The 21,469-nt window shown below is 41.0% G+C and overlaps 1 protein-coding gene across 6 annotated transcripts in view; it reads right to left on the bottom strand.

Annotated features, from left to right (window-relative positions):
* LOC117473496 (myoferlin-like) overlaps positions 1–19,952 on the bottom strand; it is a 30,728-nt gene extending 10,776 nt beyond the window's left edge. For 3 of the 6 annotated variants that reach the window (XM_034119091.1, XM_034119095.1, XM_034119096.1), the window contains exons 1-29: positions 19,750–19,952; positions 18,760–18,815; positions 18,318–18,409; positions 10,808–10,916; positions 10,623–10,716; positions 10,371–10,537; positions 9,684–9,812; positions 9,494–9,556; positions 9,361–9,411; positions 9,242–9,272; positions 8,358–8,473; positions 8,108–8,234; positions 7,673–7,776; positions 7,517–7,585; positions 7,391–7,434; positions 6,763–6,845; positions 6,576–6,614; positions 6,106–6,230; positions 5,554–5,667; positions 5,272–5,449; positions 5,042–5,166; positions 4,781–4,890; positions 4,113–4,305; positions 3,871–4,026; positions 3,117–3,248; positions 2,869–3,032; positions 1,922–2,036; positions 972–1,074; positions 183–325 (exon numbers count right to left, since the gene is read on the bottom strand). In XM_034119091.1, the coding sequence (XP_033974982.1) occupies positions 183–325; positions 972–1,074; positions 1,922–2,036; positions 2,869–3,032; positions 3,117–3,248; positions 3,871–4,026; positions 4,113–4,305; positions 4,781–4,890; positions 5,042–5,166; positions 5,272–5,449; positions 5,554–5,667; positions 6,106–6,230; positions 6,576–6,614; positions 6,763–6,845; positions 7,391–7,434; positions 7,517–7,585; positions 7,673–7,776; positions 8,108–8,234; positions 8,358–8,473; positions 9,242–9,272; positions 9,361–9,411; positions 9,494–9,556; positions 9,684–9,812; positions 10,371–10,537; positions 10,623–10,716; positions 10,808–10,916; positions 18,318–18,409; positions 18,760–18,815; positions 19,750–19,837 (3,120 nt within the window). In that variant the 5' untranslated portion in view covers positions 19,838–19,952. The remainder of the gene's footprint in view (positions 1–182; positions 326–971; positions 1,075–1,921; positions 2,037–2,868; positions 3,033–3,116; positions 3,249–3,870; positions 4,027–4,112; positions 4,306–4,780; positions 4,891–5,041; positions 5,167–5,271; positions 5,450–5,553; positions 5,668–6,105; positions 6,231–6,575; positions 6,615–6,762; positions 6,846–7,390; positions 7,435–7,516; positions 7,586–7,672; positions 7,777–8,107; positions 8,235–8,357; positions 8,474–9,241; positions 9,273–9,360; positions 9,412–9,493; positions 9,557–9,683; positions 9,813–10,370; positions 10,538–10,622; positions 10,717–10,807; positions 10,917–18,317; positions 18,410–18,759; positions 18,816–19,749) is intronic. The other 3 variants (XM_034119094.1, XM_034119097.1, XM_034119093.1) reach the window with 2 other exon arrangements.
* Between the last annotated feature and the right edge of the window lie 1,517 nt (positions 19,953–21,469).

The raw sequence follows: 21,469 nt of genomic DNA, 5'->3' as shown, positions 1-21,469 counted from the left end.
TCTTGTATATCAGCATGTGAAGGACACTGTTCAGGAACTAGTTGTACCAAATGCTCTGTATGTGATGACTACTTCCATTCTTGAGAGGATAATAAATACATGGATCCTGATTATTGAAACTTAAGCCAGTGACGAGTGATATTTTCCTAACAATTAGATACAAAGCACTGTCCTTTGCTGACCTGCACAGGGCCTCCTGCAGGATGCGCTGCTCTCTTGCGAGGTCGGTACAGTCGTCTCCTGCGGTGGACGTGGTAAACTTTCTCCGCAGAGACCCAGGACTTAGGCTGGTCAGCTGGGGGAATAGTGACTCCATACTCCCATCCTGTGGAGCGCACACAAACAAATGGATTCATTATTGTTTAGAAACAAGAACACATGGTTTACATTTCACCATGTGAGTTCAATTTTATGATTATCATTATGAGCTAGCAAGGAGTAAGTCAGAGCCCTGGGAAAAAAGACATTCATAAAAACATGCATCACAATTTAGTAGTTTTGAGCCGATGCTGCCTGTGTGAATGACTATGTATGACTCTAAACAGCTGAAAGAACACCATTTAATTGCTTTTTTCACTGCAATTTGTGTGTACAGTTTTACTATTATGCTGCTGTGTTTATTGTATTTTGTAACTCTGGCACAGCAATCTCTGTCCTAAACGCCTTGTTGGAGCTCCTGCCCCCCCCCCTCCCTATGAGCCCAGTGGCCGTCTGCGAGACAGCGAGACACAGCGAAACCAGCCCGAACACACACACACACACACACACACGCAGCCTGGCTGGGAGTTTGTGTGTGTGCTCACACACAAACTCACAGCCTCGCCGCGTCCCGCCGTCTCAGGGAGGAGAAATTGGCGGAGCTGCAGCGGAGAAAAGATTGAGTGCGTGTGAGGCCGTTAACGTAACGGCTCAAGGGGACGGGTAATAACCGGAAAAGCATGACATGGGACCTTTAAGATAAATGTTTGCACCTTGATCATCCACGGCTCTGTTGTCGTCCACAGACCACTCGTCCTCCCACATCCAACCCGTAGGACAGTCGAACTCTCCGGGGTTACGGCTCTTCTCTCCATTCTGTGCAACAAAAAACCTCAGTTAGCTAATTTTATCGTTTGGTCATATTCTTCATGTGTTTTGGCCTACTCCTGTGTTTTGGCCGACCTACAAAAGGTCAGATATTACTCTGCTTGGGGGTAAAAGAAGTCTGTCCGATACCATGTTTTAGTTACTTTTTTTTCTTAACCTTGGAATAAAAGGTTCCAAGATCGTTATTTTTCAGGATTTCCCAAGCAACGTTTTTTTACCTGGCTAAACTTCTAAAGGACATTTAGGGAAAAGCAAAACCTTATTTTATTTCCACCGCCCCTTAAAGGTAGGGTAGGTAAGAATGGAGAAACCAGCTCGAGTGTGCTAGAATTTGAAAGTACACAACCGGAAAAAATCTGCCCCTTCCTTCAGACTTCCTTACAGAGCCCCTCCTCCAACACACACGAACGCGCACACGACCAATGAGGGCACCAGATAAGTTTGTGCACAGATGGAAGGCTGACAGGCAGGTAGGCCATCCAGTTATTTTAACCCAGGTCGGCTCAGATGATTGGTCGTGCTTTTTACAGCGCCACGGCTTCCACAGATGACATATTGTCAAAGCATTTAATATATTCATTGCTATCGGGATGTTAAAAGCATTCCATGGAATATAACAAAAAGTGTTTCTGAAGTGAATTACCTACCCTACCTTTAAGTCCTGAACACTATTTGGATCAGATTTAGAAAAAAGGTTTTAGTTTTCCCCTCTTGCCTCTACGGGTTTCTGTAGTTGTGTGTCACAGGGAAGAGGTAACATATGAACTGTGCTTGTGTTTGTGTTATATTTTAAGCCTCCCTGCACACTATTTGCATGCGAGCATGTTGTTCTCACCACATCGGTGAAGGGCTCCGAGGCTTCCTTCCACTCTCTACCGGGGAAGCGAGTCTCATTCTGAAACACCTCGTCCATGAAATCAGTGTGTCCTGCATCTGCCTCTGTTAGGAGACTGAAACACAAAGGCAGACATAAGTACTGTACCATCCTTTACACACACATTTTACAAAAGGACATATGTGTGAACTATGGCACCCTCTCATGGCAGTGCCAGAAAAGACACCAATGCAACCACACATTTTGCAAAGTGAAGTGCAGCCTGAGAAAGAAAGGGTTTGCATGTTCTGACAGAGACTGTGTTTACAAGAGTAACCCAACTGTTGGCCACACATGAAATTGAAGTTTTAAAAGTGTGTTACTGTCCATATATTGTAGTAGTTCACTTATGATAAGCAGATGACTGCAAACTGTTAGATAATATAAAACAAGATGTCTTCTAATGCGTTTTATGAATTAATCTGCATTAATTTTATTCAGCCTTTTTCCTTTATTGTCACATATCTGTACATAGCGGAAATACAACAGTCAGTGCTTGTGAGGTACTTGCTCACAGAAATGTACTTATGACGTTAGCATGGAAAAATAAACAATTATAAATATAAATATAAGCCAAGATTGGAGATTTGTAGATAAGGTGTAAATAGCTTCCTGACACAGGCTGGTACTTTGACATCACATCATGGTCTAAAGCATGGGAGGAATGTAAACAGAGCAGACCCACTTCCTCCAGTTAGGTCCACCTAATGTGTGCCTTCAGTGGAAAGAGACCACATTCAACCACTATAATCAGCAGTGCAACTTCAATTACATTAACTCAAGTTTTTCCCCCCGATATGTAACTAGATGGTATTCTGAAAGAACAAATCACAAGGTATTCCCTTGGTCTGTTTGTCTTGGTATTTCACAGAAAGATAGATGCCAAACGGTTATCCAGTGATACTCACGCTTTCTCCGGGTCGATGAACCAGTCGTCCTCCCACTCCCATCCTCTCTGGGGCATGAAGTGTTCTTGTTTCAGCTTCAGTTTGCCCGTAACGTCTGAGAACTTGTGTCGCCCCACTAGTCCCGTGGTCCCCCACTTCCGAAACACCGCCGCCTGGTTCTCATACTGCAAGGCAAACGCGGACATGCTTAGTTTTAGAAGCTGACAGACGGCTGAAATACAATTACTTTGAATTTAGCAGGGATTTACCAGCTCTGCAAACACGCTGAAGGTTCCCTCAGAGAAGGAGTTGAACTTCTTCTCGTGCGCAGACAGACCGAGCCACATGTTCACCCGGATCTGAACTGGCACCTTCAGCCCCTTGTTCTTGTCCATGGGATACTGAAGGAAACAAACAAGAAAATCAATCAAATTAGCATTATGATTTCAATCAATCAATGTTTATTTATATAGCCCAATATCACAAATGTTACATTTGTCTCAGTGGACTTCACAGTTTGTACAGAATATCAGTATGACAATACGACACCCTCTGTCCTTAGACCCTCACATCGTACAAGGAAACACTTCCAGAGAGAAACCCCACAGTTTAAAGGGGAACATGGGAGAAACCTCAGGGAGAGCAACAGAGGAGGGATCCCTCTCCCAGGACGGACAGACGTGCAATAGATGCCGTGTTTCAGAGAAAATTATTCTAGTGCAGAGCCTTTTAGTCGGCAGATGCAACTATAACCCAACTACTTGTAAATATATTTAACTTTGCTTTAATAACTTAGCAGTACACCAATTGTGTACAATAATTCAACAGCATTCAATTATTTTTGACTGTACAGTTTGACTAGTATTCTATTCCAATTTCTTCCTGGGGATCAATAAAGTATTTCTGATACCCTTAGGTTTCAAATTATTTATTTAGCCGACAGACACTTAAATCTGTTCAGACACAATCTAATAGAATGTATTACTACATCAAGTTCGACTTTTTTGGTCTGTAGATGTGTACCTTTAAGAAGACGGTCTTTGTTTTTCCACAGTGCTGCCCGCAAGCCTGCTCACTGTATGTGGAGTAGAGGAATTGGTGAGCGGGCATTCGGCTGTAAGCCACTCTCTTCTCCCCCCGTAACATCCAGATGATCACATCCGGCATGCTGTTCTGAGGCTGGACGAGAACAAATGCAGAGTCAATGACAGGCACATTTGGGAAATTAGATTTGAGGTCTCCCTTTGTCTAAAGTCTCAGTTTACCTCATCAGCCAGCTGTTGGAGTTTTTCCGCCCAGGACTCTAAGTCAGGCAGAGTGTCAGCGATCTCCCTCGCCTCCTCCAACATGCATCTGGCTCCCTTCTTGATTGTTTTCAAAGTGCTGTCGCGCAGCTTCTTGATTTGGAAGTCCAGAGAGGTCAGGTTGGAGCGGCCCTCTAGCTCCGGTGTCGTGAGACTGGAGGAGAGCAGAGACAAAAATTGGAAAAATATTTGTCCTAGTTATGAATTAAATCCCATTATTGTCATTTATATTTAATATTAGTTGAAATAAGACACAGACTGAGATTACACTTTACATTACATGTCATTTAGTGACTTACAATGTATGCAATCAACTTGAGGAACAGCCAAGGAAGAACATTAGCTTCAATTAAGCCAAAGCTTTTTCAGGCACTACATACAGAATTAACATCGTTTAAATACATTTAAATTAAGCAAAAAGGTGCAGTCAATATTAAGTTACTAAGTTATACTAAGTAATGAACGAGTAAACCCTTATAACCATTATTGTTTCATTTGTTTTTTGGTGCATCTGAATACATTTGACTTCCTTCGTCTGTCTCTCTTGGGCTCATCTGACATTTCCTTACATTAAAATGACCCACAGACAACAGACATGATCTTTGGCTTAAACCCAGTCAACAGTTTACCTTTCCAGGTCTTCAATCAGCTGATTGAGCAACTTCAGCCACACCTCTACGAGTTTGTTGTCGGAGACTTTAGCCAGGATGGCGGTTTTAAACAGCTCCAGGTTGGATTGCTGCAACAACAGCAGAATAAGGTGAGGATTACACTCTCGCTCACACATTTTCACACACGTTCCAAACATTAGTTCACTACAGTATGCTATAATGGCCTACAATAAATCATAACTCCGGGTTAATGTGGATGACAGGATGAAGCAGTGTTACCAGGCGGTGAGTGATGTAGAGGATGATGTTGACAGCGTCCAGGCGGTGGCTGACGTCCTCCCAGAAAGAGAGAACCACAACCACCGGCTTAGTGTCCGCCCATGGCAGGTAATAGTAGTGGTTACCTTGGAGATAATAACACACCAATTAAAAAAAGATCCTCTTGCCAGGACAGCACATTTAACATGCATTTAGGATAATTTATCACATCACATGGCTACCTTACTTACCATCAAACACTGCACAGCTATACTGAGTGGTGGAGGCCAGCGGTTTGCAGGTGGTGTCCAATTTGTTGCCGTAGTTACCGATGCTGACCTCAAACTGGATTGGCTCTCCTGGTTCCTGTATCATGGAGGCGCTGTGGAAGACCGCGCACAGACTGTACTTCCTCCTCCGCTGGTACTTCTGATGTGGGGAAGACAACAGAAAAAGGGAAGGAGAAGTTACAAATGTTTTTAAATCAACGACATTCTGTCAGGTGTCACGCAGAGGATGAAGAGTCACAGTACCTGCACCACCAGGATGTCGTCGCTGTGGATGCAGTCTACCGTTTTGTCCGCTTTCTCCTCCAGTTTAGTGGACAGCTCCACCAGGATCCTGCCCCTGTACGCCACTCCTTCGCCCTGCAAAGACATTTTCTTCAACTTCAACTAGAATGGAACATGGACAGTGCAGACCTACACCAAGTTGTTTTTCATAACTTTGATTCTGATCTGCCTCAAAGTTTTATGTTTTTTTTATAGCCCTTGCTAAACTATTCCACTAAGTTTCATGGAAATCAAGCCAGTCAATTTTCTTAATGCTGCGAACAAACAAGCTAAACGTAAAAAAATAACCTCCTTGATGGAGACAGGAAAAGGGGATGCAACTTTATTGTCAATATTTCAGTTTGTGTGTACGAAATAAATATGTATATACCTATATACATAATCAAAAGACACATTTATACATATGCACACATTAAGACCTAAATAAGTATAAAATGTGTCTTTCGATTGTGGGATATGGATATACTTGTAGAATTGAGAATACAAGTCTTAAAAAAGTCAAATGTTCCCTACCTTTCCATAGTTGAGATCCTCGTAGGGGTCTGGCAGGCCGCTGAACTCTCTCAGGCTGCCGTACAGGTTGACGTAGCACGGCCCGAAGACGGGAAGGAAACCCACCTCAGACTGCCCTGTGTTCGCTGAGGAGACATGAAGATAAGACTTAGCACCTCTTCATAATTAGACTAAAGCTCAGCAAAGCTTTCATGTTAGTATTGCTGCATTCCAGGCGTTGGTGGTGCAAAGATTTGGGTTGGAAAAAGTGGACGCTTAGTAAGCAGGTGGCAGACAAGTTAAACACAAATCTTTCTACAAACATTAAAACACAAATCTTTCTACAAACATTAAAACAGAGCATGGCGCAGCCTCAGTAGCAATGTGCACGGCACGCACAGACTTTGACTTAATCAGCAGATTAGCGCGCACAACATGCTTTAACTCGTTACATCTCATGCAACACAGAACAATAAAGAGCACAGTTGAACCTTCGTATGACGGCATTTCCCCACTTCCCGCATGTTCCTCTATTCCAGGAGAAAAAGGACAATTCAAGTACCATTTACATGTTAAAACAATTACAATTACTGGGGGGGGGGTTTCATAAAAGACCCAGACAAATTAGGCGATATGCCGATCAAACATTTATTTATATTTCAAACCCTTATATCATACCTTCTATCTCTCCACCAGAAGAGGCTATCTTGGACAGGTTCAGGTATGTGGTGCCGATAGCGTCATTTCCTGTTATACGATCCCTGCAATCACACACACGGCAAATGTATATTAATTTATACTGTATATTAAACTGCACTCGTGATTAAATGTTCACGAGAACACGCACAATCCACAGTGTAGGGGTGTTGCAATGCTCTTGCTTTTTCTCTAGCTATATAAGAAGTATGTGGAATAGAAAAAATAAAATTTCTCTACATGGTTTCAACAATGTGTTTATTGGCTCTGGGATCTGACTTTTCAACACCTTCTGGGGCACAGAGTTTTTCTAACATTTCCTCTTGCACTTATTTCTCTTCAGCCTTCCTGGACCCGAGTTATCGCACCGCTCAGAAGCGAACAATAATGAAAATGAGCCAACAGGATCCCAGAGCATTTACTGAGGGGAAGGGAGCGGCCTGCAGAGACTGAGTCAGACATTATTCTCATGTGGTTGGTAATGCTGCATGGAAACACACATTCAGTACACAGCTGACCACACTGCAGAAATATTGTGGTGCACTTTCTCAACCCCAAGAACAAAAATCACACAGGCTACAATCTCTGAAACAAAAATAGTTTGACTTACCAATCAAATACTGTCAGTTTGACACGTTCACACATGGAGGGGAACTACAGAAAACATAAGAAGCAGGTTCAAATAAACCATAATCTATGACTTTCTTATTTCTGTGCTTGGTGGAGAACATGTTACCTTGACTTGGAGGTTCAGCACTTGGTTCCACTCTGGGTTTGCATTCTTCTCGATGATCTTGGTGCACAGCTGGAGACAGAAAGGACACATCAGCTTCTCTCTCGTGACACAAAACAATGTTGTATCGAGTTAAAAAGAGACAAAGTGATCAAAAACCTTTCGTCCAGCAAAGCGAGCTTCTAAGAAAGGATCCACCAGGTTTTTTTTGTTTGCATCTCCTCCAAATATCTCTTTCACGGTCTGGACGAATGCATCATCCACTGAAATGAGAAAACATTGGAAAACACAAATCATAATTTTTTAAACCGTATAGTTGCATCTTGTGTAGATCTAAGAAAAGAAAAAGGCATATTCGGGTCATTGTAGGTAAAAAGAAAAAATGACAGAACCAGTGGAATAGGCTAATATTTTGAAGAAAAATATATAACTTGTATATTGACGGGCGACAAACTAGGATATTCTCCCAAATGAAAGTGGTGAATTGACAAGAAAAAGTGTGGAAAATGAGAAAAAAAGTGTTTGTTTTTTGTTTGGGAACCACAACGCTTCACTTTGAAGTGCTTTGTCACAAATCTGAAATAAGCGTCTTACTCTGGGGAACATCCTCAGCTCTGAACACCTTCAGGGACAAGGTGGCCCATCGCAGAGTCACACCAGCCGGCAGCAGCAGATTACTCTCGATGTCGTCCTGATCGTCATTTGAATCCCTCTTTTCCACCTGCATCGTGTCACAAAGGAAGAACAGAATGGAGTTCATGAAACAGAACAAGGACGCACGGCCACTGTATTTACATGAGGAAAGAGGAAGCGACTCAGTCATCTGAGAGAGCTGTAGTCGTACCGGAGGCTCGTCTCCAGCCCCGACCACGAAGAGGCTGACTTTCAGGTAACCTTTAGACCCCGAGCTCGAGTCATCTGGGTCGTTCAACAGGAGCCACTTCCTCAGAACACAGTGCGCTGCAACAGGTCACACACACAGATTAACCACATGAAGGTGGATTAAAAGCACCTTCACTTTACACCTTGTGCCTGATCCTAAACATATTCCCCTCTTAACATTATACAAAATGACTCAATAAGACTAACTCCCAAAGAAGAGTTGAATCTCACTCAATTGTCGCTCCCAGCTCCCTTACTGTCAAAATGGCGGCAAAGATAACAACTTTATCACCTTGTATCATAACCACCTTTAGGGGTTTAAACCATATCAAGTATGGAATTACAATTTGCCGATTCCTCTGGTTCAAAACGAGACCAAACTCTTCTTTGGATGTTAGTTTTTAAGCAACAAAAAAGGCCAAAATGTGAACTGCAACTGACTACGTGAGGCTTGTTTTTAGCTCAGCAGATTGACGCAAATGTCTAATGCTAACTTAAGCGATTGTTGATTACTTGAGGCCCGTTTTGGTGGGTTAAGAGGAGTGAGTTGTCAGTGACGGTAAGAACTAGACAATAAAATGTGTTTTTCAAAATGTGAATCACCTCAAATCACAGTAGGTTCTTGGCCATAACGTTATAAATGTGCACAAAATATGCTAGGCTAATGGTTCCGGGGGTATGCAAATAAGCTTTGGACAGAGACAGATATACACACACACACGACCAAGAGGTTTACTTCCGGTGGAGATTATTATCTTTTCACATTCTGACATCCACAAGCCAGACAACAGCATCCTCTGAGCGAATGTAAATGACACACAAATCTGTGGTTTGTGACAAACTCACCTGGTTCATCGTAAACATAACCGACGTCCAGCTGTGTGTGAGAACAAAACCAGATCAGCCAGACATTAACCACATTCTTTTATTAACATTTAATGGTAAGACGAAATGAAACCAGGTACCTTGAATTCTCCCATGAGACTGTCAGCCCTCAGTGAATATGAGTTATAGACCTGCAGAGAAAAGTAGTCACATTTTATATTTTTGTACATATCGAAAGATCTTTAGGAACTTAAAATCAACATGTTTACTGACCCTTAAGCTGATGTGCTTATCAAAGAGATCCGATGGTAGCATGTGGACATTGTAGAAGAACATCTGTGAAAAGTGATGAGTTTTAATATAGATAAACACAGATAAAGATAAAACATTTAGAGTCAACAACCTAGCTTTGAAAAAGTGATAACTGCAAGGCCAAACACTTTTCTATTTCCTTTTAAATTACCTCGTCAAAGAAGGGGTTGTTTCCCCTCTTGATCCTCGTCCTGTGGGTCTGATCGCAGACGCTAACCTTCACCACCGGTTTGACGTTGTTACCGGACAGCTGACGGGCTTCGATGATTCTTATGCGAATCTGAAGGAGACAAAATATCACATCATCAGTGTGGGGAAATGAAAATACAACTCATTAGAGCAACTGATTCTGACCAAGAGCATCTCAGTTTAGATCAAAGGAATAATCTCAAAGATTTTCAATTAAATAAATAACTGTAAATTCCTTTTGCAGAAAGAGGTAACAATATTACAAAATAAGTCTGTTTCAACATTCCTGGAAAAATCACAAGCCATGAGATCCAAAAAACAAGACACAACTCATAAGAAAACTAAGTCTAGAGTCTTAAAGATTGTACATTTATAGTAGAAGTACAGATACATAACCTGGGGAAAACCTAAACTGTTGTGGTATCCTGAAACCACCTAAATGTGAGTTTAAAGAAAAATAAATCCATGTATAGGGGTCAAACTGTATTTTTGTTCTTGCAGTCGGTATTTTTCTTTTAATAATGCTAAAAAGTTATGATAAATGTACAGTTTTTGCATTAATTTGCTTATTGTTAGGTTTTCTAACACCCACACCCTTCTCTTCTTGATCTGCGTGTTAAACCATTGATTGGTCTTTGTTGAAACTGACCTGGAAGTCCTGAGGTTTATTGACCAGTCGGTGGCGATTCTGCGATCTGGCAATCTTCTGTCGCAGGTTAACGGACTGACCTGGGGACGAGGGGCCCCCTGCGGAGCCACCCTGGCCCCCATCAGGTTGAGTCTCATCCCCTCCATCACCACCACCATCACCACCACCTTATTAGTAGAAAAAACAAGATGTTAAAATACCTGGCATTCCTCAAATCAAGTGTAAACATTTACTAGACCAAGAATAACACACCAGCATCCACCGTGGAGTCTCCTTCCTGAGAGTCATTGGGGTTTGGGGCAAAATTTGCTGGAGGATCGTAGCCAATCACAAGGTCGATCGAAGCCTGGAAGGAAATGATTGGATCGTCTGTGATTACATTCATTTCTTTATAACAAAAAAGCTCTTCTGTTTCTTATATTGTATAAAGCACTTACACCAATACCCTGTCCACTTTCATTGACCAGAGCAACATTTTTGGATGGAAGTGATCTCATTTGACCTGATGCGAGATCTTTCAGAGCGATTTTGGTTGACCCAATGAATCTGTTGGGGAAAAACACAACAGGGGAATATTTTAATTTGAATCCACTGTCAGAATTCAGTATAAAATGCGTATAACATGTGACTTGGACGACAATTCTGCACTGATTTCCTGATTCATTACGGGAAAATTCATGGCTGCAGTTCAAGTCAGCCAACATACGTGATATCAGGTTACATACTGAACAGAGATGAAACGCTGTACTCAGGTCACCACCCAAAGCTAACAAACCCTGCCTGTTCTGACAAACAAACGCACCCCGTGAGCCGGCGTACTGTCAACACCAGCTACCCGTCAGTCGTCTGTGACAAGAGGACTGACATTAACCAATTATTCATTTTAAAAGACAAGCTATAACAGAACAGGGTGATAACAGAACAGACTGAAAACTCACCCGTTTGACTGCATCTTTGTTAAAAAAAAAAAAAGGGTTTATTTATGTGAAATGTACCTGCAGGATTCTTGCTTGTTAGTTTGTTTCTTAATGGCTGAATGCACTTATTGGGAGTCGTTTTGGATAAAAGCATCAGGTAAATGAAATGTAATTTTTAAAAGGCGCTCAAACTATCCAACGTTTGATTCACCAGTCATCAAATAACAATAGGGTATTCTGAAAAAGATGGCTTAAAATCACAGGGACTTCCTGGTAGAAAAACATTATCCTTGACATCTGTATCACACAATGAGTCCTTTTCTCCCTCAAAACACTTTACTTATAAATAGAAATTGAATAATCATTAACATTTAAGTGGAAGATAACAATCTAATGAATCAAACGGTTGTCAAGAAAATGATGTGAATCACTGACACAGACTTCAGGTTTGAAATGTAATGCATTCCTCCGTTAACTCCATATTTAAAATGATAATGTATAGTGAAACTTAATGTGGTAAAGTGTCTTTGTGAGAACCGTCTAATATACATAATACTGAACTCTTGCTGTACAAATATAGTAGCCCTTCTGATGAAGTGTCATGAAAACTTGTTCTCAGGCTGTTTGTAGTTGCTGTGGTTAATCGCTGCGTCCGTTTTGGTCTGCAGCCAAAAACAACACAGCCCAATGTATGATCCATCTAAATATGTGAACAACAGCATTTCATTAGCTCGGAGAATATTTTTGGGAAATCTCAATTGTTGCCAATGAACCATGAGAAGTACAAATATTTAAAACACAGATGTTTCTATTGTTTGTGCATTAAATGTATAATGGAAAGTGTATTATACATTTTTAAAAACCACTTATTTGTCAAATGCAATACAGATACTAACTTCTAACCAAAACATGATGGTTGAAAAGATGACAAACTTTATTGATCACAGACAAAAAAATGTTTTTACTCTTTTGTTGTTTTACACATTAAACACAGGTCCAACATACACATGCACAAACAGGACCTATAAACCTTGCTCAAGGGCACTTTCGCAGTGACATGGAGGCAAACCGGCACCTCTCCAGCTTCCTCCAGTTCCCAAGACAAGTCCTTACAAACTGAGCTACTGCAGAGTTGCAGAAATAATAATAATCTTGCAGTTCTGTTTGTCTTTGGCTGCTTAAAATAAACATGCATTGTATCGTGTCCATAGTAACACAATGTAGCTGAAGGAATGCAGAGCATGATGTAAACTGAATTATTCTCTGGGAGGAATGACTAATATTATTTTGAGGAATTCCCCAAGATACAGTTACTCACTACGAACACAAGATCCAATGACACCACTCAAATTCAGAAACATCCAAAACTTGATAACACCCCAAATATTAATATTATGTCTTCTTTTCCCTGTTGCTACAAACTTGGCCTGGATGGATAATGTCATCACACAAAGAAAGTTGAAATAAAACCCACTGCCTTGTTTTGAGAAGGCAATTGATCCTATACTAAGTCATTTGAACGCGCCTACTATAAGGAAAATTAAAGTTGTTTATTGAACAGAAACGTCAAAGAACAAGCAAATACTGTGAGCAAACATGGAAGCATTACAAATTATAATATTTGTGCTTCGCTCCAATGAAAAATCCAATCATACAATTACTCAGCCAGCTGCATATCAGGTTACACACACTGCTTTGGGGCACTACACAAAGAGTGATGTTGGGAGGAGACAGGATGGAGAGTTATTATTTTGGCAGAACTACATCAGAGGCCTGCACTGATGTAGTTCAACAGACCCTGGATATCTTTGAGTTATCCGGCTTGTCCAACGACGCTAAATTAAGCCATGGTTTCTCTGTCCGGCTGAGAGCGTGTTCACGTGAAAGGCTAGCAACATTTGACCAATCAGAAACCTAGAGAAGCGTACACACAGCGCAGCGTCATACTTCACGAATGAAAGTTAACTATCATGTTGGAGACAAATATGAAGTTAAACTGTATACGTACATCCATGACATAAACACATCATCCAGGATAAAGGCAAACTTTATACCTCTATGAGTTAAACACTTAATCCAGCTACAGTACAAGGTGCATGAAGAACAGCTGGTGAAAATACTCCCGACTGTTTGAATGCGCAAATTAACAGGTTTATGATATCACTGGCCCATCTAGGACTGGGACACAATTGATCTAACTTTTAAATTACATTTGAGTGTTTCGTTTAAGTGTTTATAATAACACTTCTGCATACAGTATGCGAGAAGCTGACAGATAAGGAAATATAAGACGGGATATGAATGAGAAATGCGACACGTCTGCAGAGTGCTGCAGACTGTAGGCATTGCTCTGGTAATTTATGATATGGCAGATTATAGGCTTGCTTACCACAAATATAAGCATAGTCAGATCGTTGTGAAGATGGGCAGTGATACACTATTAATGTACATGTTCACACAGTCAGCGATTTAAATTGCCAGCCGTCTTTCCTTCATACGCCAGTTTAACATAGGTTTCCTCTATCCTGTAATATGACTTGATAGCTTTAAAGTCCGCACACAGAGCTCTGATTGGTCAGCAGGCGGTGCTTTCACTGAGCTGATCTCTTATCTCCAACATGCCCCGGAGCAGAGTGGGAGTTCAGCATAAATTACAATGGACATCTACCCCGGTAAGAAGTGAACCAGCTCAGGACTGAAAACCCAGAGTTAACACTGAAGTCACCTCGCTAACCCCAAATCCTGCTTCGTAGTCAAGGCTACAGGAAAGAGGCTGACAGGGAATCCCGGGGGAGTCAGTGACTATATAAACCTGGTATGTAGCCTCGATTATCACTGGGGGAACAACAGTGTAGTTTTCCAATGGTTATCAGCAATAATGTTTGGAGGATTTAGCCTTAAAGAGGCCCTGCTAAGTCTAAAAATCACAACAAATGAAACTAAATAAAAAAAAACACACTCCGCCCTGCCTGAAACACCTCGATTGTAGTCCTTTGTTTATTTCTGTGAAGTAGTGATGTCACTATGTAACACTCACACCTATTGGTAAGCACTCCAACACATCGTAGGCTACGGCATAGGACATCGCGGTTGACATCACAACAGAGCCGGCCAGATAACCAATCAGAGCAGACTGGGCTCTGGTTTCAGACAGAGGGTGAAAAGAGGTGCTGCAGCACAGGCAGTATGAGAAAAATAAAAGACCTTTTTGAACATTAAACATGTCACAGTAGAAGCAAAGAATAGAGTTATGAAACGTGAAACTGAGCACAATAGGGCCCCTTTAAACAAAGAGTGGCTTCAGGTAGGATATGACTCATCCACTTGGAGTTTTTCCTTAGCAAACAGTTGGCTTAGGTGACCTTAATAACGAGTCCCTTCTCAGATATTTTCATTTTGTAACTTCCTTTTCAGCCGAGTATCAAAAACGATGCTTGCCAGAACATCTTCCAAAAGTTATGGTATCATTACCGCCCTGCACTGTATGTATTGTGAACACATTAAGATGTGCCAAGACTGATAACTTTAGCCATTGTGTTTGTTGTAAACACAAAGTACACTGACCTAAAACAGACAGTGTGACTATCAGCAAGCCCTGGTGAGTCACAGAGGAACATCCCACTGCAGCTGAAAAAGATCCTGCGTCCAACTATCGCAATTCCCTACAGACAGAAATGATGTGTGTGGAGTTATTATTGGAAGTAGATACAGTTTTTCCCCCATTGTCAGCCTCTTGTAGGCAGTGGAAAAACAGAGCAGTGCTCCATGCCACCGGACTTTTAACAAAAAGTTACAACTTTTAGTCTTTCTACTTTTCCTGGCATCATGAATCCTCATCAAACCAAATAACTACGTTAGACTATCCGAGAAAGGAAGGGGAAAGATTTTAAACAAAATCAGCTTCATAGAGTAAGAGTGTCCTCGACTGGGTTTTAGTTGATAAAGTAAACATCCTCCCCTGTCGTAATTCATTTTCTTACACCGATCTGTTAGGATGGACGAGTGATGATACAGCTCAACTGAGATCTGTGAAAATGGCGTGAACATGAGCAGTAACAGCTCCCTGTTATCGCTATGTCGTCATATTTATCAAGAGGTTTCAGCACTGCAAGGCTATAAAATCCAGAAATATTTGAGACCCCCTTGTCTGTTTTTTTAACACGGGAAATGAAACAATACTCAGCATTTTTCCAACCATATCCTGTAAAGATTTGATCCAGTTTCTTTTTTTATTTATTGCACCAGTGCAGAAAAACTCATCGTTATTGGTAATGATAATATCTAAGAGGCCATTTACTTTCATTTTAGTTTGATTGAAGCTAACCATGCAATGACTTCTAAAAGTCTGCCGGCCGTTAAACCTTTACCGTGCATTCCTCCAGTTAATAAATAATTGTAATGTTAAGATTACTATAATTTAAAGCAGCGAAACCTGCAACAGCTAAATGCTACATTTTACCCATGAAGAGGTTTTACTAAATTGCCTGACAGTATATTTATCATCTGTAAAATAGCTTTACTTCCTCAAATAATCTCTAAAAACTGTCATTTCATATCCAAAGAATATGGAAGAGAGACATTTTGAAACTGACAAAAAAAAATGTAAAACTGACAAGTGATTCTCAAACTTATAATCGACTGTGCTACAGGGGGAACTTTGTCTTATAATCATCTGATTCCCCTCTAAAATCGAATTAGAAGAAGTAACTGATTGCCGCCCCCCCCCCCCTTCTCCTTCTTGTAGCCATGACAACATGGATTACCCACAACACTAGCTGGAAAACTATTTGCCAAAGAGGGGAGTCCTTTTCCTGCTCGCACTGTGTGGATCTTTAGGGAGTGAGTCAGAGGAGCCAGCCCAGTGGAAAACTTTACTCTGTTTAACAAGGACTCAAGTGCTGGAGAGGAACATTACAGAAGCTCCACCCCTTAGTGATGGCTGTCCCAGACACTGAGGGAACTTACACTATGTAAAGCTTAGGAAGAGGAGAAGAAGAAATACACTACATAAGATCTGTCAGACATAAATCATAAGAGCGAGATACTTTTCATGTGTGTTATTTTCATACGACTTTGATCGTAGTAATTGTCGAGGAAGCATTCTTTGTGGTTGGTCTAGATTGGTCCCATATGTGATTCTGGATAGAACAACCTTGAACTGTGTTGGGGAAACTTTTTGCATTACAGCACCTCTGTATAAAATAACCATTTTGTAAACCCATTACTCCTCTGGTGTTACTTTGAATTATTTAAAGAACACTCATGCCTCCTCCACAGTGAATGATGAATACAAAATACTGGGCTGCAAAACTATCTGAAAACACCCGTTATACAAACTCTCAGACAACTCTTACTGTATAATCCAAGTCTCATTTAACCATTTGTATGCTCAGTTATCTTAAACACTTGTATTAAAGCTTACCATTTAAAACATTTGGATGCAATGGTCTGATGGATAGTAAGGTTTAAAGGGGCCCTGTTGTGCTTTTGGAGCTTGACTTCCATTGGACTCCTTTGTTTTCTTTAGTAACATCACTATGGAACACTTCTATTGGCTAACGCTCCAACACATTGTACGTGATAGGCTAAGGGGCGGGACATCTCTAAACCGCTGACCAATCACAACAGAGCCGGCCAGCTAACCAATCAGAGCAGACTGGGCTCTGGTTTCAGACAGAGGGTGAAAAGAGGTGCTGCAGCACAGGCAGTATGAGAAAAATAAAGAGCTTTTTGAACATTAAATATATATATATATATATATATAAGAAATGGGAGGGATGAAACCCTCTTTAAATGGTCACACGTGCAGAGCACACAGCACACAGTGACATGTGTTCTCTGCTTTTAACCCATCCTAGTACCAAGAGTCTAGTACTAGGAGCAGTGGGCAGCTATTGTACAGCGCCCGGGGAGCAATGGGAGTGAGGGGGGAAGGGGGATGTCCGGTGCCTTGCTCAAGGGCACCACGGCAGGGCAGGAGGTGCACTGGGACCTCTCCAAGTAGAAGTCCACACTCCATATTAGGTCTGGTCGGGGACTTGAACCGGTGACCCTACGGCTCACAGTCCAAGCCCCTACTGACTGAGCCACGGCCGGACAAAGCATGAGACATGTCACAGTAGAGACACTACATACTGATATACACCTGAAACGGAGCATCATAGGGCCCCTTTAAATCAGTTCACTCCTACTGCATGAATTGCAACTTCACCACCATCACAATAGTTTGGCGAGTTAATGCCACATTACTCTATCCTGTAACATTTTCCCTGTCCTAGCATGACAGAGCACCACACAAATCCAAGACACACAGAAGACAAACAGCAATTCATCCATCCATTGTTGCCCAATCAGGATCAGTCAGCCCACACAAACCAGCAAGTCTCAGCAGGGCTGCGAGATCCAGCATAACTCAAGCACAGAGCCACTCTGATAACACAGTACTCACTCTGCTTGTGTGTTACTGTGCCAGTGTTAATAATAATGTCTTCCCTAAACACAGGGGTGGAAATGTGTCATGTACAAATACTTATTTTTAAGCAAAGGTATTTCAGATAGAGGCCACCTTAATAACGCCTGTGCTTTATCTGAATAAAAAAGCTGATATCGATAAAACACTGCCTATTTAACTTTCTTGTATTCCATTAAATCAAATGTATTATGTGGGGTTTCTCTGGAAGTTTTTCCTTGTACGATGTGAGGGTCTAAGGACAGAGTGCTGCAAGTATGCTAACATGTCTTATATTATGTGTTCTTCTGTTGTGTGCATATTGTTAAAGCACTTTGCCTGTGTATGAAAAGTGCTATACAAGAACAATCTTAATTATTATCATCAATCAGAGAAAAAGCTACTGTAAGCTAACCTATCAGACTAGACAGAATTATTCCTCAGTCTTCGTTCAGACAAGAAAAGCTTTACGTTGAGATTAAAAAAAGGTGAGGCACACACCTCCTCTTTCATCCCTTTGATCCATCTGTTGCACAAAACCCAACGCTAACAGGAAGTTTCAGCAGTTTGTGTCACACTTACTTATTTTTCCCAATAGTTTCATAGTCTTTCACAATCACATCTATGTAGGCGCTATAGTCCAATGCAATGCCCTTCAGATCAAACTCAAGCACCTGCAAGACAAGATGAGGGATACAGAACATTAGATATCTAATTTAAAGAATTTAAATTATATCTCTGAGAGTCTGGCTTGATTTATTTAAGTCTGTATGGTACAAAAAAACAACAAGACTTGACTTGTCTACATCAGATAATCAGTTAGATAATCTAATGACATGGTCCATACAGTCATATGATGATTGTCACAGTATACGTTTACCATGTGATGCATTTAAAGGGGATTTCTTGTAATATATAAACTATTCCTGCTTTTCTTATTTGCCAAAGCTCCCTGTAAAATCTAAGTAAAGGTGTGAAGCATGGATAACAAGTGTGTGTTTATTTGTGTGTTTTGGAGATTTACCTCGTTCCAGACAGGGTTCAGCTCACTGTCAATCGATTTTGTTTTCTGCTTCTCATCTGAAAACAATACACACATTGAAAGAAAAACTCATTGGTTCATGATTTCTCAAGATAAGGAAACATAGGTGAACATCAGAAATCCTTTTACCCACTTGTTTGCCTGAGTTAAGTTATTGCCTTCTCTAAATGGGGTTAGCTTTGCACGCTTTATGTAAATTGTTCGTGTCAGTGTGCTGCAGTTAAAGGGAAGGAGGAAAAGAGGAAATCTGCCACACCTGGGGCTGATGATGAAGAGGATCTGGGTGTAAACAAAGCAGCTGAGAGCAATAAGGCTGATTGTCAGGAACTTAGTTTCCTCATTAGGGAGGAAATGCCATTCAGTAGCTGAAGGCCAATTTCCCAACATTTTCTAACATGTCTATCCTCTATATCAAAGCATTCCTTGTCCTGTCATGTGTACTGCAGGTCCAAACCTGGGCCGGACTTTATGTGGATAAAAATGCTGTGACATGTTGGGGAAATCTTTAGTGATGAAATACAACTTGCTCAATTTGTGTAGTTTTATTTTATTTTTAATTATAGGCTACTGCATTCAAATGACCACAATGACACTTAAACAGAGGCCAATTTCACTGTGTGTGCTGTGTGCTGTGTGCTCTGCATGTGTGACCATTAAAGAGGGTTTCATCCCTCCCAATTCTTCTTCTTCTAACTTAAAATAGCAATAGGCTTATTTTGCCAACAGCTATTGTACAACTAAAGGAAAACTTAAAATAACTACTGTATATTCGTTTTTTTGCATGTATACTGGATGATAAAATAACAGCTAACTATAAAGACCCATAGTGACGTCATACTAGAATAAAGTCTAATCAATTGAGCGACTATACACTTTACATCCTTATTTAAGACCAAATGTTAATCTACAAGTGTTGTCTCTCCATATACAAGACACAAATTAAACGTCAACACTTTTCACAGTGAGCCTTACCTTTAAATATCACAGAGGTGATTGGATCAGGGTGTCCCACTTTCTTTTTAGGCAGACCTTTCGCCGATTCCACCTTAACCCGCAACATGGCTGCAGACGGGTTGATAAAAAAAGGACTAAATCTGAATGAAAACAAAAGAAAAAGTCTCAGGATTGCCGTGCATCCTCACAGCCCCATCACTGAGCAGACAAGGCGGAGGAAGTTTATTTCCAAGTCTGAGAGCAAGGGGAAATAAGGGCGGATCACGGGGGAGGAATTAAACCGAGGGAGACTGAGGCTGGAGAGCTGCTGCTGCTGCCCCCGTGCAGCCGAGAGGAGAGGGCACACTCAAATGTGTTTTTGTAAAGCTCTTTTGGTTTTAAACCTGATGTTTACAAGCTTCTTAGTTTTTGCAACAGTCTGTAAATATACACAACTTTATAATAAAATGCACACATTTACCTTTTTCTAGACTAAACACAGGTACGATCCTAAGTTAAATAAATATGAGGTTATCATGAGGGTTTTAACGTCGCAATTTATCAGTGGATTTTGCTGGAACTGTTTTGTAAACAGCGTGTTTCCTGACGGACACACACAGCGTTGAGACCGGTCAGGTAGAGACTGGTCTCCAGTCAGCACCGCTGCAGACTGTGCAGAATTGTTATGGGGGTTAATGTCGTCTGATGTACTCGGTATTGTAATTTGCAGATCCAGCACTATTTCTTGATGCCTCAGCATGTTGAACTATGTTGGCTGTGGCTCCATCTAGTGGCTGTGACACGTACTAGCACGTGTATTTGACGTTTACCAGACTTGACAATATCTTATAGCTATTGCAAGGGTTTTGGTGGAACAAAAACATCTATAAACTAAAAGTTGTGAAATGCAGTGCATTAGCAGTGACGTATTTCTACCTATCCACAGATGCAATGTGTCCTGGAATATGAGCTAATATTACCCTTAATTGCTTTATATCATTGGTTCTTCTCAAGCCAGCTGTTGCCTTTCTTTTAATATGTCATATCAAAATCGTTGTCATAGAAATGTACTTTTTGGCAGTATAGAAAAAATGCAGGGATTTGTGTATGTCTTACGTTTAATACATGTTGGTGATTATTGTGGCTTGTGATATCACAGCTTCCTATCACCATGGGGCCACAGCAGCTAAATATGTGCATATTTAAATGTAGCTTTGTTCAAAATTATTTTCCTCTCAACTTTTGTAGTAGTAGGGCCCGACTCTCTTTGTTCCCAGTCCAGCAGTTATTTTGCCTAATCTGATGAACCCCTTTTGTTATTGTTCTTTTTGTAATCTATCCCATGTGTACTGAACTTGTAGATTTGTCATGTTTGATAAAAAATAAAAAGCTCTAAATGGCAAAAAAATGTATTAACCCAAATATTTTTTTATTTCTGTGCCATTCTTTTCTGCTATCCATTACTGGTCATTGCCTCTTACACCAGATACATTAAATAGCTATTTGAGGCAGTTACAGTGCCTCCTACTGCAGGTGTGTGTGGGTCTAATATTAGAGCCGATACAAAGACCTGCCCAGCAGAGTTGAGACTCCACTGGGACTTTGGTCTCTTCATTAAAGTTACTGGGAGGCCACTCCAGCTCCTGCTCATTGAAGTGGGGAGAAGAAGTGCAGTGGGTTGCCTGGCAACAAATAAAACACATTAGTTATAGAAGTCTGTGAGGCTCTAACAACATGACAGACAATCATTGATCACTGC

The sequence above is a fragment of the Trematomus bernacchii genome, unplaced genomic scaffold (genome assembly GCF_902827165.1).
Source record: "Trematomus bernacchii unplaced genomic scaffold, fTreBer1.1, whole genome shotgun sequence".
NCBI classification, from domain to species: domain Eukaryota; kingdom Metazoa; phylum Chordata; class Actinopteri; order Perciformes; family Nototheniidae; genus Trematomus; species Trematomus bernacchii.
The sequence above is the reverse complement of the archived record's forward strand: the minus strand, read 5'-3'. Positions and strand labels throughout refer to the sequence as shown.